At 64.4% G+C, this 20850-nt stretch overlaps 4 protein-coding genes across 7 annotated transcripts in view; 2 read left to right on the forward strand and 2 right to left on the reverse strand.

Moving 5' to 3' along the window:
• The first annotated feature begins 527 nt into the window (after positions 1-527).
• SLC49A3 (solute carrier family 49 member 3) lies at positions 528-8676 on the forward strand. Its single transcript, XM_027104060.1, is given in 14 exon segments — positions 528-906; positions 2250-3873; positions 4054-4207; positions 4210-4263; positions 4413-4489; positions 5649-5733; positions 5736-5772; positions 5889-6007; positions 6714-6871; positions 7073-7112; positions 7115-7177; positions 7180-7207; positions 7421-7520; positions 7857-8676. Coding segments are annotated over 13 exon segments (1659 nt in total). The 5' UTR covers positions 528-906; positions 2250-3579; the 3' UTR covers positions 8307-8676.
• Positions 8677-9023: 347 nt separating this feature from the next.
• On the reverse strand, positions 9024-13479 carry MYL5 (myosin light chain 5). 3 transcript variants are annotated; one of them, XM_027104017.1, is made up of 8 exons: positions 13132-13468; positions 12300-12407; positions 11641-11748; positions 11419-11494; positions 10517-10621; positions 10032-10110; positions 9511-9559; positions 9024-9271 (listed from the first exon to the last, which is right to left on the reverse strand). In XM_027104017.1, the coding sequence occupies exons 2-8, from the start codon at positions 12300-12302 to the stop codon at positions 9146-9148; spliced, it is 546 nt and encodes a 181-aa protein (XP_026959818.1). In that variant the 5' UTR covers positions 12303-12407; positions 13132-13468; the 3' UTR covers positions 9024-9145. The 3 variants fall into 3 exon arrangements, with proteins under 3 accessions (XP_026959818.1, XP_026959819.1, XP_026959820.1); XM_027104018.1 differs by having other exon boundaries at positions 9030-9150; positions 12300-13462; XM_027104019.1 differs by having other exon boundaries at positions 9115-9276; positions 12300-13479.
• Positions 13480-15661: 2182 nt separating this feature from the next.
• Positions 15662-17259, forward strand: ATP5ME (ATP synthase membrane subunit e). The gene is made up of 4 exons (XM_027104020.1): positions 15662-15824; positions 16133-16187; positions 16628-16726; positions 17181-17259. Exons 1-4 carry the CDS (start codon positions 15789-15791, stop codon positions 17204-17206), a joined length of 216 nt encoding a protein of 71 aa, XP_026959821.1. The 5' UTR covers positions 15662-15788; the 3' UTR covers positions 17207-17259.
• Positions 17260-17443: 184 nt separating this feature from the next.
• The window catches only part of PDE6B (phosphodiesterase 6B), a 29047-nt gene continuing 25640 nt past the window's right edge, over positions 17444-20850 (reverse strand). Inside the window, exons 21-22 of one of the 2 annotated variants that reach the window (XM_027104014.1) lie at positions 19937-20093; positions 17444-19106 (exon numbers count right to left, since the gene is read on the reverse strand). In XM_027104014.1, the coding sequence (XP_026959815.1) occupies positions 19045-19106; positions 19937-20093 (219 nt within the window). In that variant the 3' untranslated portion in view covers positions 17444-19044. The remainder of the gene's footprint in view (positions 19107-19936; positions 20094-20850) is intronic. The other variant, XM_027104016.1, reaches the window with a different exon arrangement.

Here is a 20850-nt window from a genome sequence, read left to right on the forward strand (position 1 = left end):
CCTCGGGGGAGGGAGGAAGCTGGACAAGAGACTTCCTGCGCCCACAGGGGAGCTCTTGTGGAAGAGGGACAAGGTGGTACCTCCCTCCTCCCTCCCTTCCAGCGCACAGAAACCTACATCTCCTAGCTCGGCCCCAGCTGTTTTCTCAGCTGTAAACTGCAGATAATAACCAGGCGGGAGAGGCTGCCTGCCCCCGCCCTGGGCGAAGGCCCATGCTCTGGCACAGACCTTCCCCTGTCGGGGGACAGGTGGCCCCGCCCTCTTTCCTCTGCCGGGACCACCTCTGCCCTACGGGGCTGACTCTAATGACTAGTGCGGATTCGAGGCGCTTTGCAAACTGACCCCAGCCTCCTCTTCCAGGCCGGCCTTCTGCTACTCCTTGTGACTTGTTTGGACCTCAGGCATTGGCGGCGGGGGGCGGGGGGGGGGGGTAAGGATCTTTCCACAACACCTTCCAGGAAGTGTGGCCCCCCCCTCGGGGCGGTGACTTCCCGGCGCCCTGTCCTGCACCCGCCGCGTGGGCGCCTTCACCGCGGGGAGCACACAGAGGCCGCGGCCCTGCTTGGCCCCTGCCAGGGGACCCTGTTCTTGTTTCCGCGGCCGCCTTCTGTCCCGGCCGACGGGGGAAGATCCAGCTTCTGAATCGTCCCTCTTCCGCCTGGCGGGGTGGTGACCCCTGCCCGACCGCGCCTCCGAGGGCGGTCCCAGCCCACGCGCGGCTCCAAAAGCCGGCAGCCAGGGCGCGGCGGCGACGGCGAGGCGGGCGGTGGCCTGGCCCAGGGGCGCCGCGACTCCGCCCGGGGCGTGCTGGCGGGCAACCGGCCCTGCGCGCCCCGCCGCGCCTTCCTGCTGCTGATCAGGGAGGCGGGGAGGCAGGCCTGGCGAGGCCGCTGCTCCAACGCCACGGTACGGGGCTCGGGGCTCGGGGCGGGGCTGCGAGCCGAGGCCGGGACCCCGCTGAGCCCCGACTGCCGCGCCCAAGGGCTCGCGCTCCTCGCACCCGCCGGCGTCCCGGTGCTCGCCGGCCGCCGGCTCTCCGGAGAATCGGACAGTGAGAACCCGGTTGCGGCCGGTCTGGGACCGACCCTCCACCTCTCGGGACCTGCGGGACGGCGGGAGCGCGGGGGCGGGGCCGCCGGCCACCTCAGGGTGGGACAGGCGCGGAGAAGCCCTTCCCTGGCCGCGGCTGAGCAGGGAGAACGGGGCTTGTGTCTGCCCTCGCGGGGGCTGCGTCTGGGTCCTGCGACCCTCGCTGGTTTGGAAAGGATCCCTCTCCTGCCACAGAAGGGGGTCACCGTCCACAGCCAAGAAGGTCTCCTCCAGCGGTGCCCCCCCCTTCTACAGAGCAAAACCCCTGGCACAGGCCTTGGCATCTGGCTCTGGCCCTTGCCCTCCCCACCCCCTTACCTGTGCCCTGGATGCCCTCCTTGGGTTTCTGACTCAGTTCCAAGGTCCCTCACAGGAGGCCTTCCTTACCTACCCAACCGTTCTCTTCATAGCTACCCAGCTGGGGTCTGCAGTGACCCGTCACCTGTTCTAGAACTGTCCCCACTGTTGTCTGGACTGTGTTCATCATCACAGCCCCTGAGACCAGAGAAGCAGGCAGTGAGAACCGGGTCTGCCAGTTCCAGGGACCCAGCTCTCCTTACCTGCTTCTCCCCCAGACTCACCCCTGAGGCCCCAGTCGCTCTGCCCAGCCCATCACACGCTGCCTGCCGGGCTCAGCCGGTGGACCTCTCTCCTCCCTTCCAGCCCTGGACGGGGCCCTGGGCAGGCATCTATCTGCACGCGCTTCCCAAAGCTGACCCCAGTGGCTGCCTTCCCCAGGGACCAGGCTGCAGTGCTGCCCGCACCGGCTCCCTGGGCTCCCCTCTCCTGTGCTGCCGCGTCTGCCTGAAGGAACATCGCTTGGCCTCCCTCAGGATCCCAGGGACTGGTTGGGCAGCCTTGGGTGGCCACAATCACGTAGTGCAGAGCTGCAGGTGGCAGCGGGACCCACAGCTCAGGGAGGCGCCAAGCGGCCGAGGGACAGTCAGAAGCAGAGACCGAGAGGAGGAGAGGTGTCAGGCGAGGCAGGAGGACCCCGCCTCGGAGAGCTTCTCGGGTGGCAGCCCCTCTTGGATGTCATTCCAGACTTCTTGGGGCCTTTTCCCTCCTCTCCTTGCTGGCTGGCCCCATGCTGGGACAGGTGGCCTCTGCAGCCTGGGCCTGGGGTCTGCCGGGACTCCAGAAGCCTCTTTTCTCTGCAGGACTCACCACGTCCCTGTGTCTAGACGCTGTAAAGCCAGAACTGGTTGGGGTGCATTGGTCTGAGAATGCAGAGCAGCGGTCTCCCCCAGCCCCCTGAGCTGCTCTGATGAGTCTGGGTGTGGACAGGCATCGGGCGGCCCTGAGAAGGCCCTTGGACACCGCGGCTGTCCCACTGAACTTCTCTCATTCACAAGTCATTATGGAACAAACAAGAATCTCACCGGGAAATGTCATGATCTCTGCGTGGTCACGACAGGGAGCAGGGACCACCAGGTGTGCCCTGGCCAAGTCCGCGTGGCCCCTTGCTTACTCCCTTTGCGGCCAGATGAGCAGGGCCCTCGGGTTCTGAGGGGCAGTGTGAAGGGCCGGTGGGGCTGTGCTTGCAGTGAGGTCTGGGTGAGAGCCAGTGTGTGGGGCGGCCGCCAGCGTTCTCAAAGGACGTGCGGGGGCACCTGGCAGGCTGGGAACAGGTGGAAGGGAAATGCGTGCACTGGGGGCAAACAGTTGTCCCCACGTCGCTGTCTCTGCCCCTCCGGCCACAAGCTCGGGGAGGAAGGAGGATGGGGCGAGGCTGGCGAGGGAGGATGAGCTTGGCTGCTCAGCAGGGCAGGTGTGGCTTTCTCGCCGCTGGATCAGGCTGGGCGGGAAGCAGCTGGGCGGGAAGCAGCTGGGCCTGCGCGGAGCTCTTCCTAAACCTGGGAGATCTGCGCCCGGCTCTGTCCTGAAGAAAGGGAAGGAAAGGCAGCTGTTGCCTAAGCTCGGTGTCGCGTGAGGCCTTGTGGTCAGAGCTCCGTCTGGGTTAGGAAGCCTGGATCTCGGAGCCTCCACTGTGGGGAACCTGGCCCGGGGCGAGCTCTGCGTTGCTGGGTCCGCTGAGCTGGAGCGCTCACGGGCTTGTTTTGCGACACCTTCATCTCTGGGCCAAGCCGGGCCTGCCTCCCCCTCCCTCCTGCATAAGCCCTTGTCCACCTGGGTGTCCCCCACAGGCACTGCGTGTCCGCTGAGTGGCCCCCAGTGTGCTCCTCAGCCTGGCCCATCTGGGCAAACTACGCATGCACGTGGCTGGGGGCGGGGGCCCTCTCCTGTGCTCTAGCTCTGGCCGCACCCAGTCTAGGTGCCCCCTCCCGCTCCCGCACGGTGGCCACCTCTCTTCTGCTGACAGCCCTCGGGCCTTCTCCTTGGAGGGTCAGTCCTGGGGCGGACTTGCTGTCCTGCAGGCTCCAGCCAGGTGTGGCCTCTGTCTGCCCCTGGGACCATGCCTGCAGAGAGGCTGCTGGTCTGCGGCCCGGCCGTGCTGGCTGAGCCCCCGCTCCGTGCCTTCCCTCTGGCATGACCGGGAGAAAACCTGGCCCTGACAGGACCACTGGGCCTTTTCCTCCCGCAGACCAGCCAGCCATGCGCAGGACAGCAGGCAGTCGTGGTGTCTGTAGTGCCTCCTGGGCTGGTGCCGGCCTGTGTCTGCAGCTGTGGCCCAGCCTCGCACCTGTGGCCAACACGGTCAGCCAGCACTTCCTCCTCTCCACCGAGCAGATCAGCTGGCTCTCACTGGCCTACCTGGTGGTGTCCATCCCATTCGGCGTGGTGGCCATCTGGGTTCTGGACTCTGCTGGGCTCCGCTGGGTGGTGAGTCGGACCCCACACCGGGGCCCGCTCTGGGATGGGTGGGGTCCCCGAGTGTGGGCTCGAGAGCCGTCGCCTCCTCCCTAGATCCGGGTCCCCAGCCATTGCATGGTGGGTGGAGGTTGCGGTGCTGGAGGGGGGAGTCTGGGCTGGTGGGCAGCTCTTCTGACCCCAGCCCTGCAGACCGTCCTGTGTGCGCGGCTGAACTCTGCGGGGAGAGGGATCCGCTCCCAGCCCTGCATGATCACTAGCCGCCAGAACCCATTTGCTCTCCTCACGGGTGGGCAGAGCCTCTGTGCCCTCGCCCAGACCCTGGTCATCTCTCCAGCCAAGCGGGCCGCCTGTGGTTTCCCGAGCACCAGAGAGCCACAGCCAACATGATCGGCACTGTGTGTGAGTCCCGGGGGTGAGGCCGACGTCCCCGCTGGCTTAGCGCGTGGCCCGGCACCTCTGCGCTCCCCGCTCCTGGAGGATGGGGACTCCTCCTGGGGGCTGGGGACCAGCCTGCCACTCTGAGCTGACACATGTCCCCGTCCATTCAGCAAACCCCCTGGGCATCCTGGTGGCCAGCCCGCTGTCTCCCACCCTGGTGAAGAAGGAGGAGGACATCCCCTTGATGGTGAGGGAGCTCAGGAGTGTGCGCATGTGAGTGTGTGTGTGCATGCATGCACATGTGTTTGTGTGCATGTGTGTGTACCCGTGTGTATGGTGTAGAGTGTGTCGGTGTGCATGAATGGCTACGTGTTTGCATGTGTGTGTACGTTTATGGGCTGAGTGTGCTAGTGCGTGTGTGCACATGAGTGCCGTAGTGGCGGGCTCGTGCGTCCACACCTGTCTGTGTGAGTGTGCACTTGCCACCTTCTGCGGTCACACATGGGTTGCACTCCATGCATGTGGGGTTTCCTCATGTGCAAGTATGCAAGTACTGGGCACCTTCCCAGCATCAGGCACAGCTCCAGGGACCGGGATGTTCGGCGGTTTCCTTGGTGGGGAGACAGCTCCGGAGAGGCGAGAGGCCGGCTGGCACAGAAGGAAGCGTTTGTGGGGGGCGAGGGAGGGAGATGAGGGGGGCGATGGAGGGAGATGTGGGGGGTGAGGGAGGGAGATGAGGGGGGCGAGGGAGGGAGATGAGGGGGGCGAGGGAGGGAGATGTGGGGGGCGAGGGAGGGAGATGAGGGACCAGCAGGCTCTGAGGTGGACGTGAGGCTGACGGGTGGGGCCTGCAGCCAGAGGCCAGTGTGTCCGCTGAGCAAGGGGAGGGTGGCGGGAAGGGTCAGCCCAGGTGGCAAAACACTGGCGTGATGGACACCTCGGGGGCGTCTGAGGGGAGAGTGACTCCATTTGGTCCAGAATGACTCGGAGAGCCAAGGGTGTGCCGAGTGTCCAGGGAGAGAGCCAGGGCTTTGATCGGGTGGGGCAGTGGGGCAGGCTCAGGGCTGGGGGTTTGGAGGTGTGCCGAGGTGAGAGGGGCTTCCAGCTGGGCGAGTGTTGGGGTCATTCACAGACCCCACATTCACACATTCACAGGGGGTTCCAGGTGGCCGCTGGGTGGAGCTCCCGGAGAGGGCTGAGCTGAGGCTGTCGGTGTTGCAGTCATCTTTGGGTGGTATTTTGAAAGCTGGGTTTCCAAATGCAGCAAAGCAGAGCAGCCCCAGCACAGCCCTGGGGCTTGCCGACGTCCACCTGGGGATGACCTGTGGGGGTAGCCGGCAAGGAGCCTGCAGCAGCGGGCGTGAGGCAGCCACACGCGTGTGCATTCGTGCGTACCCTCCCGGCAGCTGGGCGTCTACATCACCCCTGCCGGACCCTGCTTGCGTCTGGGAGAGCACGCCCCCCGCCCCGCCCCGCCCTCCGCGGGGGCTGTCCATCCATCGCACAGAAGTTCCTAGCGGGGCTGGAGTGGTCAGTGCCGCGCGTGTGCTGTGGGATCCCAGGGCGGGGCTGCCCCGGGAGCCTCTGGCTGTGCTGCTGGAGCTCCTGGGCTGAGCAGCCCCTCCCCTTTAGCTCGCAGGGAACAGGCCTACATCATCTTGGCCCCTAGCCGCGTGCTTTGGGGGCAGCATCGGCATCTGCTCCAGCTTCTCGTCCCTCCTGGAGCAGATTCTCTGCGTGAACGGACACTCCAGCACGGGTGCCGGCCCTGCCCTGGGGGCCCCGCGGCAGGACGGAGCTTTGGGGGCCTGTCACCCCACAGGCTCTCTTCTGCCGCTGCTCTCCCGCTGGTGGCTGTGGAATGGCCCACGACCTCCCCAGGCGCTGGGTTTGGACGGGGTGATGTGGGCGCTACTGAGATGCTGTGTGAAAATTTGTGTCTGCAGACAGCGGGGTGGTGGCCGTGGGGAGGGGGTGCTGGCAGAGCCCAAGTGTGTTCCACTGGGATTTCGTGTGGCGCTTTCCGCCATGCCCCAGCCACCCCAGCCCTGGGGGACCCGCTGATATTGGAGATGCAGAGGAGGGGGCCTTGCTCTGCTCATAGCACCTCTGGCCGCGCCCTCCACTGTCTGCATCAGCCCTGGGTGTGGGGTTCGGGCCTCTCGTGTTCCCAGCTTTTCAGGGGTGGCCGGCACTGAGGGGTGTCTGCAGTAGGCAGGCCCTTTCTCTAGCAATTGTTGAGCTCCTGGCTGGGGGTAGCGCAGGGAAATGGCGCCTCCGGGGAGGACACCTCTTCCCCCAGCCAGCGGTGCAGCCATGCCTTCCGTGCCATCCTGCCTGGGCCTCAGGCTCCGTTCAGTGACCCTGCCGTGGGCTCCCCGGTGACGGCGTACATCCTAAGGGTGAGGGCCTCCTCCTGGCCCCAGATGACAGGGTGCCCCCGCCTCCTCTCCTCCTCCAGGAATTTGCAGGCCTCTGCGGGGCTCTCTTCATTGCGTTTGGGGTCTTGGGGGCGCGGCCTCTTGGCCTGTACGTGGACCGGACCAAGCATTTCACTGGAGCTGTCAGGATCGGCCTCTGCCTGACATCTCTGGTCTGCATGGCCTTTGCCCTGGTGAGAGTCCTCTGAGCCGAGACCACCTTGCACGAGTCAAAGTGTGGTGCCCCGGGGTGGGGGAGTTGGCAGGTCGGCCGTAACGGACATCCAGACCCACTCTGACCCTGGGCACTGCCCCGCCCCTCAGGTGCAGGGCCTGGCAGGGTCTGGGCGTCTAGGGCTGTGGCACGTCTGACTCCTGCCGCATCCGTCTGTGCGGCTCGCTGCCCCCAGGGGTCCCAGCTGGCCGCCACCTGCTCGCCGCTTGGGCTCTTTGCTTCTCAGCGGTGCCTGTCGCCGTGCAGCTGGCTGTCGAGCACTCCTTCCTTGTGGGTGAGGGTGGGCCACGGGCCTGGTCCTCGTGCTGGGGTGAGTGCCCATCCCCCAACACTTCCCTGGGGACCCAGAGAGCCTCCCCTCACCCCACCCCAGGCCACACAGCAGGTGACCTGAGCGCCTGCCGTGTGCTGGCCTGGGCTGGCCGCAGGGCCCACGGTGACCAGAGCAGCGCCCTGCCCTCGGGATGACTACGGGTGCCGGGGCAGTGCCCCGGGCAGGGCTGTGGGCCTCATGGCTGTGCAGGCAGCCCGAGGGTGTGCTCAGCATGGCGCTGCTGGCCTCCTTGACCGTGCGCCGCGTGGAGCTATCCTTCTCCACCTGCCGGGACGGCCAGGACCCGCTGGCCTGAAGGGTGAGGGCCGCAGCCTGTGGGGCCCCGAGGGCGCAGACCAGCAGGTCGGCCCCCACCTAGCCCTGGAAATCTCCCCTCCGTGCGCCTCTTGGCGACTTCCGCTGTCCTTGGTGGGTGGGTGCAGGGCACCCACGGCGGGGGTTGGGGGGGTCGGGTGGGGTCAGAGGGCAACAGGCCGAATCTCAGGCTCAGCCTGGTGGGAGCAGCCCTGAGGCCCTTACGAGAGCTCAACCTCTAACCCCTATGTGACTGGTTTTGAAATGAGATAAAAGAGAGACAGGGAGAGTCAGACAGTGAGAATGACAAAGACGGAGACAGAGAGTGTGAGAGACAGGAGTGGGGTCGCCACCAGAGAGATGGTTGCACGCCCTCGTCCCCAGACCCGGTGCGGTGACCTCGGGGCTCATGACTGTGAACCCACCTTTGGGGCCCCTTGGGGCCGGGACAGGATCTGTCCCCGGGGTCACTCTGAGGTCATGGTTAGTGGGGTTCGGGGTCCCCTGCACCCGGGGGGGGCACTCTGGCACTTGGGGAGCCTCGGCAGAGCTGGGCCACGGCCCCCCGGAGTCCACGTTGCTGGTGGCCGGCCTGTGCGTCCTTTTCAGCTGCTTTGGGGTGCTCTTCCTGCACACCCCATACCGGTGCCTGCAGGCCGAGGCCGACGCAGCCCCTCCGTCCAGGAAGAGGTGCGCCCGGCAAGCTCGGCGGCCACCCCCGAGGCCCCGCCACGGCCCCCCCACCCCCACGGGACCCAGCAGCCCCTCCTGGAGCCGGTGATCCTGGCTCCGCCTCCCTCCCCCTGGGAGTCCTCTGAGACGTCGTGGGGCCCCTGCAGCGGACCAGAGGCCGGGGAGCAGCTGGTGTGATGAGAAGCGGGCCTGGGGCCGTGAAGGGGCAGCCAGGAGAGGCAGGCCCTGGTCCCCTCGGCTACACCAGTCACGCCTGAGGCCAGGACGGTACCAGCATCCGGGGGGCCCGGGGTCCTCGAACACAGGCAGGCCGGCCCAGGGGACTCCCTGTGGCTGTAGCAAGGAGAGCTGCCGCTGTGGAGGCAAGAGGCCGCTGACCAGGCGGGGCGCTCCAGCGGCCAGGCCAGACCCAGGGTGGCTGGGGCAGGGGCTGCGTATGGGCAGGCGGGCCTGGCCCGGGGGCACGGCTGAGGGGCGCTGAGTGGGCTGGGGATCCTGAGGGCCCCAGCATGGCTGAGTCTGGAGTGGACAGGTGTGGGGAAGGCCTTCCTTGAAGGAGCCTATCCCAGAGCCATGCTCAACCTCTGCTGAGCCCTGAATGAGCAGCCCCCCAGCCCGGCGCTAGCACAGGTGGGGCGAGCAGGTGGGGCCCGGCTGGGCCGGAAGCAGAGGGTGGGCCCCACGCAGATGCTCCCACCCCCTGAAGACCCTTCTGCCCCCACGGACACTCCCACCCCCAGGGGGGCAACTTCTCCCCCCGAAAGAGACACTTGCAGGCCGGTTTGTGGGTTCGCGTTTATTGAACTGGCCGCGGCCCAGTGGGGGAGGGGTGGCCCTCACTCCGCCTCCCCGTGGGTGAGCACGTAGCTCAGTGCCTTGTAGTCCAAGTTGCCTGCAGTGTCGATGGTGGAGAACTGGAACATCTGGTCAACCTGCGCGTTTGGTGGGGGTCGTGAGGCCCAGGCAGGGGTGGGAGGGAGTGGGAGGGTCCCCGAGGCCACAGCCAGCAGGTGAATTAATCACAGGAACTGGACTCCAGGCTCTGTCTTGTTTCTGTGCTTGGGGGGAAGGAAGTGGGGGGAGACCCTGCAGAGCAAGGGTTGGGGCCGGGGCGGGTGTCTCCCTTCCTGGACACCGGACATCCCACCCTCCCCAAGGCTGCAGCCTCTGGGGGCTGAGGCACATCCCCCTCCTGAGCCCCCAGAGCCCCGAGAGCCATGCTTGGGCTTCACAGAGGGCCTTGGGGGTGGGGTGGGGGTGGGGGCCTTGGGGGGGGTGGTGAGGGGACAGACCTCCTCAGCCGTCATCTTGTCGGCCTGGGACATGAGCAGCCGCCGGATGCTGAGGACAGGAGGGAGGGGCCAGATTAGGCTGCTCCGGAGCAGGCATGGCCCTGACTGGAGGGGTGGCCCCGGGGGAGCCCCGTGACGGATCCACATGGGGGGGCAGGGTTGCTCCGAGGTGGGTGTGCCCCCCCTTCAATCCCACCCGCTCACAGGGCAGGTGCCTCTTGGGAGCCTGGCTCCGGGTGAGTCCTGGGCACTGGGGTGGGGTGGGGGGGTGCCCACAGGGAGCCTTCTCTGACCCCCACGCCCCTGGGGGCCAGTGCCTGGCGCACCGAATAGGTCCGTTCACGGTGCCTGGCTGAAGTAGCCCCCAGAGGGGCTAAAGACCCAGCGATGGTCTGAATGGCAGTGACCACTGGCCCCGTGTGGGTAGGGCTGATCCGGCCCTCGGGTACCCTGAAAGCGGGGTGGGGCGGTTGGCACCCCTCCTACCCTGGTGGCGCCCGGGCGCCTGCGGCCACACTCACTAGTCCTTGTTGATGCTGCCTTTGCCGTCGGGGTCCAGCATCTTGAATGCGTTGAGGATGGTCTCCTCGGCATCCGTGCCTGCCCACAGGAGGCCTTGAGTCCTGGGCAACTTGGGGTCCACGCCCTCGCCCACTCAGTGCACTGAATGGCCTTCCCACTCTGAGCACCTGGGAGACCCTCAGCTCCCACCCCAGCGGTACTGTTCTCGGGGTCCCTTGGGTCCCGCTAGGCCCAGAGCTGGGCGAGTTCTCAATGAGGGAGAGAGGCCCCCATCAGTGGGCGAAGCGTTGGGTCTGGGCTGTCAGCTCACCCACCCTGGGGGGCTGACAGGCCCCACAGATGTGGGTCCCGGAATGCCAGGTCCTGGGGCTTTTCAAGGGATCTGCAGATTTGGGTTTCTATGTGAGACGTGTGGCTCTCTAAGCGCTTGGGACCACGTAAGCGCACACGCTGCGCTGGCAGACCTGCGGGCTGGCCCACTCACCGCTCAGCTTCTCCCCAAACATGTTCAGGAACATGGTGAAGTTGATGGGCCCCGAGGCCTCCCTGAGCATGGCGTCCAGCTCCTCATCCTTGACGTTGGTTTTGCCTGTTGCAGACGTCAGGGGTGGGGTGGGGGGGGGTCACAGGGCAGGAGTGTCGCCTGCCCTGGCTGCCTTGTGGTCCGAATAGGTGCCCCACGGGGCCACCCCCCTCCATCATTCTCCAGGCAACCCCAGAACAAAGATGGGACGACCGGAGAGAGGGAGGTGAGCCAGTGCAGGCACCCTTGGCCCAGGCGTGGTGGATGGATACAGGTTCTGAGGGTCAGCAGAGCCCCAAACCCCAGCCCTGGGAGGTGGACTGAGTGGGGGAGAGAAGCCAGAAGGCCTGTGATCTGTTACCTGGGTGTGAGGGGGCACCCCCCAGGTAGAAACCAGCCTGCCCCCCCAGCTCCAAGGGCAGGGCCGCCTCAGGCTGAGGACAGCCGTCCCCAGGTGGGGAGGGAGGCAGGGCCGCGGGCTGGGCCGTGCCGCCTGCGAAGGACGAGCCTCTGGTGGGTCTCTGTGTCCTCTCCCAGCTGCACTCCTGGGCCTCCTGACCGTGCCGGGGGTGGGAGTGCCAGCCTGCCCCGCGCAGGGGCAGCAGCGCCTTCCTCGAGCTCTTTACCATCTCCCGCTCTGGGATGCCCATGCTTGGGTTGTGCCACCCACCCCGTGATGCCCTCTGCCCGCCCTGGTCAAACTAGAGGGGAATTTCTCCCCAGGAGAGGCCCCCTCCTCCCCAGAGCCCACGGGAAGTCAGGTCAGGCTTTAAGGCCCAGGAGCGGAACGAGGCTCTGGGACTGGAGCCGGAGGGCAGGGGAGTCGGGGTGCTGTGCTGGAGTTCTGCCCCCGGGGCACATACCCAGGGAGGCGTAGGTGTCCTTCAGGTCCTCCTTGTCAATGAAGCCGTCTCGGTTCTGGTCCATGAGTGTGAACGCCTGGAACCGAGGCCAAGTTCACTGGGCTGCACCCCCTTTCCTGGCTCTGGATCGAGGGTCTTGTCACCTGCATTACACTTCCCAGGGGACCCCTCAGGTATGAGCTTCTGGGTGGAGGGGTTCCCGGTACAAGAGCAGGGCCTCACCTCCTTGAACTCCTGGATTTGGGTCTGCTCAAAGTTGGAGAAGACATTCGATGACGCCCTCTGGGCCCGCAGGGCACCCCCCTCCTTCTTCTTGGCCTTCCTGCTGGCCTGAGATGAGAACACCAAGGCTCAGGGTCCCCCAGCCTGACCGAGGGTCTCCTTGGGGGCAGCCAGGCATTTGGGGAGACTCAATGCAGAGGACGGGTGCACCGTGGCATTTGGGGCTCCAGGGGGCCCCAAGCCCGTGTCCCTGGGCTGGGGCAGCTGCAGGTGCTTGGCATGGTCAGAGGGACCCGTGCGGGGTTCACCCTGAACTATGCCCTGCTCAGTCTGCAGTCCAGCCAGGAGGAACAGGGAGCAAGTGAACCGTGCCGGCGGCCAGAAGGTGGAAGGGCTTGTTCTGGGGACCCCACTAGGGTGAAGGCCAGGACCCCCACCTTCCAGCCCCAGGCTGTCACCAGGGCTTTCACAAGGCACAGATCTCCCCCAAACCCTAGCACACACAGACCCTCACACATGTGCACAAACTCAACTTGTGTGCACACGTAATCAGGCAAAACACACTCACGCATGTGACACGTGCACACACACCCATCCACACGGTCCCACACGCACATCAGGTACAGACACACTCGTGTGTGTACACGCAGCACACTCACCATGACTGGGTCTGCCTGATGCGATGGTCTGTGCCCTCCCTGCTGAGGTCGTCCGTCTTAAGCTCTTACCCAGTCCCCCAGGACAGCTCAGACTCCGGCTGCCACTCCCTACAAGGACAGGCTCAGGGCTACCCGGGGGACTGGACAACTGCAGAGTGAGCTTTGGCAGCCAGCAGTGGGTCAGACGCCCCCATCCTGCTGGCCCAATAGGCCCCCGGCCTTCAGGCACCTCCCCACCTGCCCCCTACCCTGCAGTCTGTGTTCTGTGCATCTCTGGGGTGACCTGCACATGGGTCAAGGGCCTGGGGACTGCGGGAACCAGAGGAAGGGGCACCTTTCCCAGACTTGCACACAGTTACTGTGAATGACCCTGGTGGCCAGTCAGCAAGCGTTCCCCGAGTATGTCTGTCTGCCCTTGCCTCCCCGCCTTGGTGGCAGAGACGTCCCAGGCCCTGACCCCAGCCCTGGGGCCAGCCCTCTTGTCCCCACGGCAGGGAGCTCCTTGCCTGGACCTCAGAGGGGGATGACATTTCTGGGATGGAGGATGGCCCATGTGGGCTGGGCTGGGCCCAGCGCTCAGCCAGATCTTCCTGCTACAGCATGGCCCCAGGGGCAGAGTCTGGGGAGGGGACCTGGCCCAGGTGCCCGTTGGTGGTACCAGATGTTGGGGGCCACCACAAAGTCAGGGAGAAGATGCCCTGGTCCTCGATGGTGGGGAAGTGCAGAGTTAGTGGCGGGAAGGGGTGGGGGTGGTGGGTCTGCAGGCCGAACAGGAGGAGGAGGCCAGTGGGCGGATGAAGTGGGCAGATGGGATTCCACGGTGGTTTCATACCTGGAGAACAAGTTTTCTGAGCCTCCGGGGCCAGGTCTGGGTGGGGTTGGGATGAGCTGCAGTCACTGGGTGGGGGTCCTCAGGGGCACATCTCCGAGCCACACAGCACCTGCTGCGGCTGGAAGGCGAGGGGCACACACCCTCCGCCACGTGGTGCTGCTGAGGTGCTGCCATCCGCGATCCCAGGGCCAGCTCACCATTTGAGGAACCTGGCTGGGGATGCGTGACCCGCCTGGAGGGACCTGGGGGCTCCTGGGGGCTCTGTCTGGAGGACCCCTGGAGGGCTAACGTGTGACCGATGTGGGACACCTGGGCCTGGGCTGCGCGGTGACCCCATCACTCCCAGCCAGGCGGGTCTGGGTGCGACGCCGGGACGGACCTTGGCCGGGCTGCGGGAGTGGGGAACAGCACACCGAGAGAGGAGTAGGCTCATGGGGTCTGTGCTCAGGAGGCCCAGGCTTGGGGAGGGCCGGAGGAGGCTAGCTGAGCCCCTGGGGAGGTGTCCTGTGGCCGGCCTGTCTGAGCACAGCTCTAAGGATAGCCGCAGAGCCTGACTCCTGGGACAATATCGGGACTCAGCACGGACAGCTGCCCTGACAGGTGCAGGAGTGTCAGCAGGCGGCCCCTGTGTCCTGAGCCAGGTTAGATGCCCCCGCCCCGACCCCACCCCACAGTCCCCAGGAAGGACTCTGGGCCAATGTGGGTCTCCCCGGCTTCAGGGGTCTTCCCTGGGCGGTTTCCGTAAGCGTGTGTTCCTGGGCCTGTGCGTGCCCTCCGCTGGCCGCCACTCCCCCCAGCACCGTGGAAGCTACTGGTATGTGGTCCCCCCACCAGCACTCTGGCCCCACCTTCAGCCCCAGAGAAATTTATTTTTGATTCTGGAAAAAGGAGTTGCTGAGGAATCTGGTTTATTTTAAAATCCAGGGAAGGGAAAACACATTTGCCACCTGAGGTCATCTGCCCGGCTGCTCCAGGGCAAGATGCAGGTGGAGGGGTGGTGCTCAGCATTGACACAGCATGTGGGCGGTGGAGGAGGGTTACTTTGTGCCTTGTGGAGTCAATGTGTGCCTACAGCTTCCTTGGGAAGGAATGAGTGGGGAGGGGGCGGGTCAAGAGGCCCTCCCCCCACCCCAGGCCCCGCAGAGGCCACAGAGGACGGGTGTCAGGCAGCAGTCCTCAGAGGGTTCAGAAAAGAGCCCAGCTGCCCTGTAGGATCCGCCTTGGCGTTCCCACTCCCAGCCCAGGAAACAGCACAGGTGATTTACTAGCATCCCAGTGGAAGGCCCAGAGCCAGGACTCCCCAGCAACTGGAGACGGAGCAGGGTCTGTTCAGGCAGACCGAGGGGGCCACCCTGCTCGGTGGCTGCCGAGGGGCTTCCCCTTGGGGCAGATTTACCGAGCACATTCTGTGTGCCCTGGAATTTTTGTCCCTGCATTCTATTCTCTTTAGAATCGGAAGTGATCTCCCCTAGCAGTGGAGCAGGGATGCTTGTGAGCCCCGAGCCCTGGTTCTCCGGGAGTTTATGCCTGGAGCAGCACAGGGCCCAAGCCCCGTTGCCATGGGAACTGTGTGTCAGCACAGCAGGCTCAGTTGGGAGGCTGTCCGGCCACCACTGCCCATCTCTGGGCAGCCTCTTTGCACACCTGGTCTTGGTCAGCTGTGTCTTCGCTGGGGCTGACCACAGATCTGGGGGAGACAGTCTTCTCCTCTGAGGGGGCCAGAGTACCCCACCAGTGCAACCCCTGCCTCCCCAACAGCGGGCAGCAGAAGTGAGCGAGGACCTGTCTGATGTGAACCTTGAAGCTTGGGGCTCCATGATCCTGAGGGCTGGAGTCGGGGAGACCCAGGGAGCAGGTTCTGCTAGGGTGGCCTTCTCAGGAAGACCTGAGCCCCCTTCTGCTGGAGAGGCTCCTAGGGTGAGGAAACTCTAGCTCTGCCGGGGGGCTGGGTCTGGGACCGGGGGTGGGGGTGGCAGGAGGGGGCACCCCAGGCAGTGCGGTCCTAGGAAGCGACTCGGAGGCCACATGGTCGGCCTGGCCTGTCTGTGAGCCCAGAGGGGCCGGCCATAGCCACCCCTCTCTGCTGGGAGCCAGCCTGCACTCAGGTTACATTTTGTACCCGGACCCCGGATTCCCTGCCCAGAGCCTGGAGCCCCTTCCTGGGCTGTCCTCTGGGCTGGCCTGGGGCTGCTGCGGGCCTGGACTAGCCTCGGCTGGGGCCGCACTGCAGCAGTGGGCGGGGCGGGACAGTCCAGGGAAGGAGGATAGCGAGAACTCTATTTCGCACTTTGTAATGTGGACTTATACTTTTCAAATATTTGTACCTGTGCTGTGCGGGCCTCGATGTGTGCTCAACCTGGTCCGAAAACGTCAGTGCCTGGAGGGGTCGCACCCGCTCTGGGGAACCAGCACGTGCCGCCTGGGCCACTGCGCATGCGGAGCCAGTCGCGAGCCGCGCGCCTGGTGACGTCACCCCTCCGCGAACGGGTGCGCGCGCCGTTCTCCCTCCGGCCGCCAGGGGACGGTTCCGGCGCCTTCTCGCTGCTGACGGCGCATGCGCCCAGCCGGGTGAGCGTCTGCGTCTCCAATGTTTTCCGGGCCCTTGGAGCGTCCTCCTCGGTCCGCGTTGTGCTTCCGGCGCGAAGGTCACGGGCAAGATGGTGCCGCCAGTGCAGGTCTCTCCGCTCATCAAGGTGAACCAGGTTTCGCGGGCGCGGCCGGGTGCTCGGCTCCGCGTAGGCCCGCGCGTGAGCGACTCCGCGGAGCTCGAGACCTCCGGCCCGGCCTCCGCTCGGCGGGACAACCAACCCTCTCTCACCCCGCCCCGCGCCCCGACCCGGAGGCTGCGATTTTCCCCCGCCCCCCGCATCGGCCCCAGACGCCGCGGGTGCGAGCCCCCCCTTCCCCGCACGCGTCCCCCGCGCCCGGGACCCCCCGCGGGCTGAGAAAGCCCCCGGACCCCGGTTCCGCTCCGCCGGTCCTGACCGCCCTTTCCCCGCAGCTCGGCCGTTACTCCGCCTTGTTCCTCGGCGTGGTTTACGGAGCCAAGCGCTACGGTGAGTGACCACGGGCGTATAAAGCCGTCCCAGCCCACGGGGCGCTCACGGGGCTTCTCGACGACGGTGCGGGGTCCCGGGTGCCGGGCAGGAGAGGGGGCAGGGCGGGAGGCGCCAGACCCAGAAACGCGAGCGGGCTGGACCCTTGAGCGTCGCCGCGGCAGGCGTGTAGTTTGGTCGGGCAGCCCCTTGCAGCACAGAGACCTGAGTGAGGGGCGGCAAGACGCCCGGGGTGGCAGCGGGGACCCTGTAGCTGCCCTCCGGGTGGGGCTCTCTGTTGAGGAGTGTCAGGCCTTTACGCATATCTAGGTAAAACAGGTACCTCTGGCGTTCACGGTGCACCTGAAGATGACTTTGCTTGTGCACTGAATTCCTTTTACTCAGTGCGTCGGTGAAAAAGTTCACTGATATCATCCCTCCCTTTCCCTTTCCTTTAACAGATTACCTGAAACCCCGGGCAGAGGAGGAGAGGAGGATAGCAGCTGAGGAGAAGAAGAAGCAGGATGAGCAGAGGCGCATTGAGAGAGAACTGGCAGAAGGTACTCGTGTTGCCGAACCTCATGGATTTGTTCTCCACCCGCATTTCCAGAAACAGCTGCTGGTCCAGATGAGCCCCACAGTGGAGGGGAAGGGCCGCTGTCTTGGTCCCTGCTGGCCCCTGGGTCCTCTTCTGGGGGAGTGGGAGGGAGAGCAGGTGTGGGTGTTGGGGGTGCATGGTGCTAACTCCCTTTAGTGAGGCCTTGGGCGTGAACTGTCGGCCACCCTCAGCGAGGCCCCAGGACCAGAACCAGGCTCACCTCTCCCTGCCTGCGGCGGCAGCTTGCAGTCAGGACGGGCAGGGGTAAGGAAGGCCCAGGATGGGAGTGGCAGCAGAGCATAGCCAGGCCCACCACAGAGTGAGATACTGGGTGGTTTAACACCAAACGTCGAAAGTGGGCCCTTTGGATGGCCCGAGTGTGTAATGATGCGTCTGTTTTTCTTCCAATCTTTCAGCCCAAGAGGACAGCATATTAAAGTGAGCCCGCCTTTCCCCGGAGCAGTGTGGATGAATAAAGCCTCCTGTACTGTGTGATTCTCTGATTTCTCTTTACTGTCCCCGGTTGTTTGGTTTCTGGACTCAGACTCAGCAGTTGTGTTCCTACCTTCTCAGGTCATGTGGGGTGCGGGTGGGGAGGGATTCCAGAAGAACCAGTCAGTGACCAGTGCATAAACCGGGCGGGATGCACAGAACCTCCGTCGCCTGTGCCGGGGCATCTGTAGCGGAGACCCAGCTGGCCAGGCGTTGTGAGCACTGCTCTGTCTTCTGCGCTCCGAGCCTGGCCCAGACCCTTGGATGGGCAGGGGAGGGGCAGGCTTTGCAGATGGTGGGGGTGGAGATGGCCTGATGCCTCTACGGTTGGGACCTGGATCTCCATCGCCCTCCTGCACGTTCTCCCCTTGACCCCAGGGAGGGGATGTGGCCTCCTGAGGACCAGGCTGGGGTGCAGCTAGGTGTTCAGGGGCCTCAGGCCTTTGTGCCTGAGCAGACGGCAGACTCCACCCCTGGTGGCTGTGGCCTTTCACCCCCAGGCCTGGTGTCAGAAGGGGGCTTAGGCCTGTGCCTGAGCAGACGGCAGACTCCACCCCTGGTGGCTGTGGCCTTTCACCCCCAGGCCTGGTGTCAAGTCGCTGTTCTCAGTTTTGTGCCAGGAGCACATTGCCTATGCTTAGAGCCCCAGTTTATTTGTCAAATGAGTTCATCTGCAAACGTGAGAAGGTGAGAAGCAGCGTACAGCCGTTTTCAGTTAAAGTGAGGCTGGAGTGCGTGGTGGTGCACACCCCCTGGGGTATCCTGAGGTTGGTGGGTAGCTGGCACTGGGTCCCCCTGGGAACCTGGAGGAGCTCCCAGTCGCAGGCCCTTGTCACCACCAGGTGCCACTGTGAGCTGAAGGTTTTGTGGGCATGTCCTTCGTCCCCCACCCCCCACCCCCGCCGGGAGTGCTGGCAGAGGGCAGCATCTTGAACCGGCCTTAGAACAACTCATTTGGCCTTGCAGTTCTGGCCAAGGCTGCAGCCAGGAAGAGTTTCCGGTATCTGGAAACATTGGCTTTAGAGCTCACGTTATGAGCTAAAGGTCCTTAATTTCTATCAGGTAACTTAGGACCCATTTCAAGCGTGAGTCTTGCATTGTCCCATTTGGGTCTGACTCGCTTTTCTTCCCGGCTCAGAACCATTAATTAGGTCCTTGGAGGCATGTGGTTGCTCCCATGAAGGAAACCTCAGTGGCGCAGGAGGACTTGGGCAGACCACAGGCGCTGGTCCGTCAGCGCGGTTCAGAGCAGCTCCCGGGCAGCGTTCATTACAGATTATTTTTGCACAGGTCGCTCACGTCTGATCACTGCTGTTCTCACAGCCTGGACCTTTCTGGCAGGATTTTGCGGTTGGTCACAAATGAGCGTCCTCCACCAAGTAAAAAAAGGGCAGTGTGTTTTCTTTTGATTTTATTCTCAATTTTTGTGCATGTATTTTTTCCTAGACCAGATGGGAATTGGCATCTGTGTATCCATTTCTCCACCCATATATACATAGATACACGTGCAGTGTGAATATATTCACCCGGTGCTTTTAGACACACAGTTTACAGACCCTTTTTGAAGATCTTGGTGGCATTACTGTGCACCCAAAATGTGGATGAGTGTAAGGTAGGCTGTACTGTTCAGACTGTTCATAGTTGGCTTTGGTTCGTAAACACACAAACCTTAAATTGAAAATATCCAAAATGGTCTTCAGTTATTTTCTCAGGCTTCTTAACCCCTTGTACCAGTGGTTAGAGGCACAGCCCCAGTAGGGTGAGGGGGCAGGGGGCCCGCTGACCGGCTCACAGGATGCAGCAGGTGGAAGACTGGGGTGCCGGGCCGCCGTTGCAAACTTCTGTGCCGGCTGCAAGAGAAGACAGGACGGTGAGCGGTGAGTGAGAAACGGGCGCGCCAAGCTCCTCCCCTCCACACACCCTGCAGGAGGAAGGGCAGAGACGGGCTGGTTGGCCTAAGCCGATTAGCCCAGCAGTTACTAGTTTAGCCCTTGGTGACACTCCAGCCTGGGCCTCTCTGAAGCTGGCTTGTTTCTATTGGTTCCCTCCCCTGCGGGACGTTTCAGGGAATGGCGATAAAAGTCCCAGAGCGCAAGCGAAAACCAAGGCAGCAGCTCACAGGTTCTGATTTGGGGGGCGTGCTGAGTGGTTCCAGTAGAGCCACGTTCCCGCACTGCAGGGTGAAGGTGAACAGGTGCAGCAGCGCAGGGAAAGACACCGCGCACGCTGACTCCTAGCTCGCTTCCTGTCGTTTTCTATGCGTCTGCTGTTATCTCAGGCTGGCGTGGGAGCGGAGGTAGAGTTTCTGAGCTCCCTAAGAGGGCACTGCTGATTGATTATGGAACAGAGGAGCTGTTAAGAGTTCACGCTATTTCAACGGGGCTTTCCTTCCTTTTATAGAGGAGGTAACACTCAGTTACTTCCCTCCTGAGTCCCCGGCTAGGACCCCAAGCGCGCCCCCATGCTCTCCAGCTACGCTGAATCAGCAGGGCTGTTCCTTTGGGGTGGGCCTCCCCACGTGGCCACCTGTGCCCTGTGCAGCCAGGAGCCCTGGTGCGCCGACCACAGGGCCTCCTGAAGGCTGGCTTTTCCCCGAGTTGAACTCTGTTGCCTCGTGCCGGGCCCTGCAGGCCGAGGCCCGGCTGTGTGGTCTTGGCGGCGGCAGGTGTGGAGCGCAGACCTTTTTTGGCCGCCGTCCTCTCCGCCTCCTTCCTCTGCTCCTCCTCCAGGGCCTTCACCTTCACCTCGTACTCGTCAGCCAGGGTCTTCCACTCCTTCCTGTTGTTCTGCAGCCGGTCGAACATGGGCAGGATCTCCTCGTGGAAGCGGGAGAACTCCTGGAAAGGGAACCGAGAAGTCAGGCCACAGCCCCAGTGGCTCCTGGGCGGGCTGGGCTGGGGGGGGCATGGGGGTGCCACGTGCCCAGCAGAGGCCTGAAAAGGGAGAAGGACGTGGGGGGTTGTGTCCTTGAGGTTAGAACAGGAGCTGTGGGGCGAGGTCCCCAAGAATAGAGTAGAAAGCATCAAAGCAGAAGGGACGTTCCCCCGGCAGGGGGGGCTGGGAAGGCGGCCCAGACGTGCAGGTGTTGGGGCTCCTTTGCCCTCTCTCATACGCACATCGCACGTCACACAGAGCCCACGCTCGCCCAGGAACACGTGTGAACGCCCGCAGGCTGTGTGGGTGGACGCAGGTGGGGAAGGCAGTGGGAGGGGAGTGCCTGGTGGTCCCCGGCAGTGACCACCTCAGGACCAGCATGTGCACCCTGGTCCCGCCTCCCTCCCCAGCACTGACAGCCCCCCCTTGGCGGGGGCAGAAAAGGGAGCTGGTGTTTCGGTAAAGGGAAGCGTGAGACCTCGGGGGCTGGGGTGGGGAGTGGAGCAGGAGGGACGTCACTCAACTCAACCTGAAAACCTCCTCGGAGTGTGGGGTCTGCCCCCCCCAAGATGGGCGGGGCCTGTGACGTCATGGTGTGTGTCACTCGGGCGGGCTCTGCCCCCTCACTCCCTTGCCAGTCCCTGGAGCTGATGTCACAGCACCTGTCCCAGCTCCTTGGCATGCGTCCCACTGTCACTGGGCTGTGCCCGGGTGTTTGCT

This window comes from Aethalodelphis obliquidens, unplaced genomic scaffold (genome assembly GCF_003676395.1).
Source record: "Aethalodelphis obliquidens isolate GAN/ISIS:26980383/991018 unplaced genomic scaffold, ASM367639v1 scaffold6, whole genome shotgun sequence".
Lineage (NCBI taxonomy): Eukaryota > Metazoa > Chordata > Mammalia > Artiodactyla > Delphinidae > Aethalodelphis > Aethalodelphis obliquidens.

What these genes read in the sequence shown, in the direction of transcription:
- MYL5 (XM_027104017.1), bottom strand. An exon ending in GGCAGCATCAACAAGGACTA is followed by an intron (nt 9,560 to 10,031) that starts GTGAGTGTGGCC and finishes TCCTGTCCTCAG; the next exon opens with CATCCGGCGGCTGCTCATGT. An exon ending in ACAAGATGACGGCTGAGGAG is followed by an intron (nt 9,272 to 9,510) that starts GTCTGTCCCCTC and finishes CCCCAAGCACAG; the next exon opens with AAACAAGACAGAGCCTGGAG.
- ATP5ME (XM_027104020.1), top strand. Translation starts at nt 15,789, where the DNA reads ATGGTGCCGCCAGTGCAGGTCTCTCCGCTCATCAAG. An exon ending in AGGTCTCTCCGCTCATCAAG is followed by an intron (nt 15,825 to 16,132) that starts GTGAACCAGGTT and finishes CTTTCCCCGCAG; the next exon opens with CTCGGCCGTTACTCCGCCTT. An exon ending in TTACGGAGCCAAGCGCTACG is followed by an intron (nt 16,188 to 16,627) that starts GTGAGTGACCAC and finishes TTCCTTTAACAG; the next exon opens with ATTACCTGAAACCCCGGGCA.